This window comes from Vigna radiata, unplaced genomic scaffold, assembly GCF_000741045.1.
Source record: "Vigna radiata var. radiata cultivar VC1973A unplaced genomic scaffold, Vradiata_ver6 scaffold_239, whole genome shotgun sequence".
Lineage (NCBI taxonomy): Eukaryota > Viridiplantae > Streptophyta > Magnoliopsida > Fabales > Fabaceae > Vigna > Vigna radiata.
Window position 1 is genome coordinate 275,778 of NW_014542169.1, and position 5,218 is coordinate 280,995.

Consider the following 5,218-nt stretch of genomic DNA (forward strand, 5'->3'; position numbering starts at 1 on the left):
ATTCAAAGTACTTTTAAAGTTAAAAAATTTGATTAATAGTTTAAAATACACTAATGCCTACTTAGCACGACTTCTACCAAAATTAAACTAAATGCACTATATTGAAATCATACCAATTTGATACAATTTTAACTTTAAAAATATTTAAACTAAAATTATGCCATCTTGAGACAACTTCACAATAAAATGGTGTCATACGACTTATCCACTTTCCTTTTTTTTTTTTTAAATCTTTAGGTAATTTTGAAAAAGAATTGCACCATTTTTGTGTTTATGGCATACAATCTTAGCAAAATATATTTTAAAGTTACTTTTGAATATTTAAACATACAACTTATTTTATGCAATTGATTAAACATATAAACGACTATTAAAGTATCTTTTTTTTCATAACTATTCCACACACGGAGCACTTATTTTCAGTTTTTTTAAACAACTTAGCTACTTTGCTGATAAAAAAAAAATGACAGTTTTCCTTGACTTGTTAACAAAAGAATCCAAGAAAACTATAAAATTGAGAACGTTGCTTGGAACACTAACAACTAAACCACATATTTTCTGGATCCTTATTTGGCTAGAAGAAGCTAGAAGAAGAAGAAGCAGAAGCAGGAACATTGAAATATAAGCTTGAATAAGACATTCACGCTGGTTCCATTCTTGTTCTGTCTGACAAGGGCATGGCAAGAACATAACCAGATTCTGAGCCACTGATTTTATCTAGGAGATCCTTAGCTAGATCACCAGCTATGTAAGTGACTCCACTGGTTGCAAGTGCCAAGCTAACATAATGCAGCACTGTTTTTATATAGGATTTGGGTGGTGTGCTGGTGTAAGCTTTTCCCATAGCAAGAAGAATGATGCACACAACAGAAGAGGCTGTCACAGCTGCAATATTATATTCATCAGAGTAGTGCTTAGACATTAAGAGGCCGTAGACAACAAGTGGGACAGAACCAAAAATTATGAATGATAACACAGCTAGAAAAGCATGAAGTGTGAAGTTTTCTCTACGGCCAAGTAGTTCTTCATATCGTTCTTGTGATGGATTCCCTCCAAAATGACCATTTTTCAAATCAGTGAGCTGGAAAAGGAGAAAAAGGAGTTATGACATTAACATCATGCAGTCATGCACTGTGATCTAAACAATACTACCAGAACACATCGAATATATAAAAGAAAGAAGTGAGCTTTAACCATAATAGAACTGTAAATAAGCAACAAATGGAAGGCAACTCACATTATGGCCAATGACAGAAAGTCCACCGATGAGATTCGCCAACCCCAATGCTATAATATTCACTACAATACTCATAAAGGAAAAATATTTACACATTGTTACTCAATTTTAAAATGTAGCATAAAATCTCTTGCAATTCAGATCACCACTCATAAAACCTGGAATACAGCACAGTTTTTCTTGTTTGTTTTTATGTTAAATTATACTTTAAGAACCAAATAAGTTTAGCGCTTAATTTCCTAGTGTCAATGTAAGAAAATTTACACTATCAACTTCCAGATATTATGGTTAACATAACATTTAAGGTGGTTATGTCCATGCAGAAAAGTTCAGATTACCATACATGATAGACTATGATAATAAGATGTCAGTGTAAACATCAGTGACACCATAACACCCTCCCCCAGTGAGAGATAGATGGAAGAACTTACATGGAGCAGCACCAGAAGAAGCAGCAGATGACACAACCCCAAGACTAGTGATTGATTCAACTAAACCACCGTACACAATGCTTTTAAGTATTTCCCACTCTTGGTGCTCACCAATTTCAGCCCTTGGTTGTTCCCCAATATAGATTTCAGTATGTGCTTCTGTTACAGTAGCTCCTTCAGTTGGAACATAAGCTGCCTGGGATGTTGAGGTTTCCAATTCTTCTGCCTCGACAAAAACTTCACATTACTAACAACGGTATAATCATACTTATGGTTATTACACACAAAAAATACTAACATTGCTTACAGAACAACGAAGGGGAGTCAGAATTATTGTTAATTGATTATTAGTTTTTCTTTTGTCTTCATACCATTCTCCTTGTTTGCAACAGAAGGTTTTATTTCGTCTTCAATACCCGTTTCAACTTTCTTCAAATCTTCAATTGATGGAATCGAGCCATTTACTATGAAATTTTGTTTGTCTCTAGCTACATCATTTGCAACTACTTCACAGTCAAATGATTGCTCTGGTGATTGTGCTTCTTTCATCAAAGAAGAATGACTATTCTGAGCTATTTCCAATGGATTATCAATTTTAGAATCTTCAATTGAAGCGGGATCTGCTACAGAATCTTCACTAGAAGCATCACCTACACCAAGATGTCAAGAAAACAAGATTTTCAATTGAAAGAAGAAAGATCTCATTATTAAAAAATTGTCAGATCAGATATACGGGAGAAAAAGGGAAAGTTGACCACAGGGAATGTATAGAAATAGGAAATTGCAGGTTTTTTTTAAAAAAATGAAAACTATAATAAATAATACCTTGGCGGGTCTTATGTCTGTGAAAGCATCACTGTGAAAATGACTGCAACTAGTAGTAATTGTTTGTTATTTATTATTAATTACCTTGAGCACTATCTTTTCTTCCCTTGATTGAAGTAAACATAGTGAAGAACCAATTTGAATTGGAAGCTGCATATTTCTACTAAATGTTTAAACCAAAAGACGAATACACAAATAACTGGATAAATGACCACAGTTACGAATACACAAGAAACTTTCTAACCATATGTTTAAGCAAACTCCTAAACAAAGTCAAAACAAAGATTGGGCATGGTTCATGTAGACATTCCAACAATTACAAGGGCCCTTTAAACCCAACTTGTTAAAAATTAAGTGGCATATGAAGCAATAAGCAGGTTCATACCATTGGAATTTGGAAGACTATGAAGCAACACGGATCAGATCTAACTGCTAATATGTGCCTTAGAAATCTCAGCACCTACTGACCTTGAGTTTCACACACAGTACATGGTCCATGTTGAATCATAGTTTTAGCATTCATAAGCAACTCAGAGTAGCCATTAAGATTCCCACGCCGCAAATTCCAAGGACTGTCAAATTTCTTGGTCCATGAGCAGTGGTGACATTTCCACATTCCTTCACGCAAAAAAGAAAAAAAATTGATGGTATGCTTACTATTACAAAAATCGAAATGGAAAAAAAAATTATTCGAGAAATTTGAGAAAAGGAAGATTTTTCAGTCCAAGATGTGCACCCCATGAGGATAAATTCTTCATATTGTTTAAAATATAGTTAACTCTACTATAGTCTTGCTCAAAAATTTTTATTTTTTATTTTTAGACAAGTTATAGAAAGTAAAAATAAAAGGAAACATAGAGGTCCACAAAGATTGCTGTTGTGGAAGAAAAAGAAGCAGAATAAAAATAATACTGTACCTTGCTGTTGGTCAAAATAAACACTATTCTTATGGTGTGATGCATCAGCATTTATGGTAGCAATGCTTAAAGCTTCTCCATTTATGACATTTTCTACAATCTCAGCTATGATTCCGTTCCCACCTTTCTCACTATCATCGTTGAAGTTACTGCCATTTTCTGCAACAACATTGTTTGTTTCTTCAACCTTTTGAGCAGGTTGTTCTGTGTGTTCTTTGTGGGTATGAAGCACTTCCTCCTTCTGAGGAAAAGATTGTTCTCCCACTGAAGAAAAAAAGGAAGGTGCTTCAGCATTGGTAATACTACCATTTTTTCCCTGTTGCAGGGATTGTCTTCCTTTCAAAGCTGAACCATCTTGCAGTAGTTGTTGTTGTTCTTCCTCTTCATCTTCCCTCACTGCACAGTACAGTTGCTCCATTGAAGCTGGCTTGTTCAGAAGGAGGGAGAAGAAAAAAAATAGAAGAGAAAATAAGACAAAGTTTTTATCTTTTGAAAGATGTGAGGGTTGCATTTAACGTCCTCAACAACTATCACGTCGCTGTAGATCAAAGCACTCCACGCATTAGCACACATTAATCTTCTGCATATAGACAAGCAAATTAGTTGTTTTCAAATTTTTGTATATAGATAGACAAATTCTCTTAAAATTCACATGCTCATTTTGAAGATTTTTTTCTCTGTAATAATCCCATTTAATATATATATATATATATATATATATATATATATATATATATATATATATATATATATATATATATTCATGATAAGTTTAATACTTAGGATTAAAATTTAAAATCTCACCTAAAGAATTATGTGTGTCAATGATCATTCAAAAATTAAATATAAAATAGTCTATAGTTATTAATTTATTTAGAAAAACAATTGATATAAAATTTATCCACTTTATATGTGAAAATTATAAATCGTTTTAGTTTTTGTTTTGAAAATAAATTATTTTCCATTAGAAAAGACTTGCATTAATTTCCTATAAATGTTTGATGTTGTTTTTTTATGAAGAAAGAAAAATGAGAAACACATATTGTGCATGGCGAGCAAATCCAAAATACTATATTTGTCTTTATTTTTTGGGTTGAACTTTTTTTCTGTCTTGTGTGCGGAGCTGACAGCGATAAGGATGAACAAGTGAGACAAGAGATGTCAGAGCTGAGAAATTTTTTCTCAGATTTGTTTTGAAAAAAAAAAAACCAACTAAATGTAAGTAAACTTTATTTAAGAAACTTATTTACTCTTCTTGATAGAATTTTGGTTTTCCAGAATCCAATTTTAACCTTGATAATCAATATGCTGGAAAATAGGAAAACTGAATTCTAAAATGGTTTTCCACTTTTTTTTAACTTTTCTGTCTCTTGAAAACCCTGAGCATCCCATTTATTCTTTTAGTGATGCTCCCCGTATCTCACTTGTTTCATTCTATACCCCTCAATTAATAATTATGTCTTGGGTGAAATATGTTTTTAGTCTTTATACTTTGGGACGATTTTGGTTTTAATCTCTCTTTCTAACTAAGGTACAATTTAGTCCTTCATATTTAGAAAACTCTTGTTTTAGTCTTTTTTTATCAAATTTTTTAACTTTATTTGCTGTTTCAAACGCGTTTCTCAGTTAACATTGAAGCAAAAATGTGTCAAACAGTGTAAACAATCCAAATGCTATAATGAAACATGCTTGAAATAACAAATAAAGTTAAAAAAATTTCGTAAAAAGACTAAAACCAGAGTTTTCTAAAGTTGAAGGACTAAATTGTATCTTAGTTTGAAAGAGGGACTAAAACCAAAATCACCCCA

General features: G+C 32.4%; 1 protein-coding gene across 1 annotated transcript; it reads right to left on the reverse strand.

The window, feature by feature from the left end:
• Nucleotides 1-442: 442 nt before the first annotated feature.
• Nucleotides 443-3,997, reverse strand: LOC106779074 (membrane protein of ER body 2). Its single transcript, XM_014667109.2, has 6 exons — nucleotides 3,411-3,997; nucleotides 2,962-3,111; nucleotides 2,040-2,318; nucleotides 1,669-1,890; nucleotides 1,238-1,299; nucleotides 443-1,081 (listed from the first exon to the last, which is right to left on the reverse strand). The coding sequence occupies exons 1-6, from the start codon at nucleotides 3,919-3,921 to the stop codon at nucleotides 641-643; spliced, it is 1,665 nt and encodes a 554-aa protein (XP_014522595.2). The 5' UTR covers nucleotides 3,922-3,997; the 3' UTR covers nucleotides 443-640.
• Between the last annotated feature and the right edge of the window lie 1,221 nt (nucleotides 3,998-5,218).

Excerpts from the sequence above, each read along its gene's own strand:
- LOC106779074 (XM_014667109.2), bottom strand. The coding sequence starts at position 3,921 with ATGCAACCCTCACATCTTTCAAAAGATAAAAACTTTGTCTTATTTTCT. Across the intron at positions 1,891-2,039 it reads TGTTGCAAACAAGGAGAATG|AAGAATTGGAAACCTCAACA; the intron begins GTATGAAGACAA and ends TTGTCGAGGCAG. Across the intron at positions 1,300-1,668 it reads TTCTTCTGGTGCTGCTCCAT|TGAATATTATAGCATTGGGG; the intron begins GTAAGTTCTTCC and ends TGAGTATTGTAG.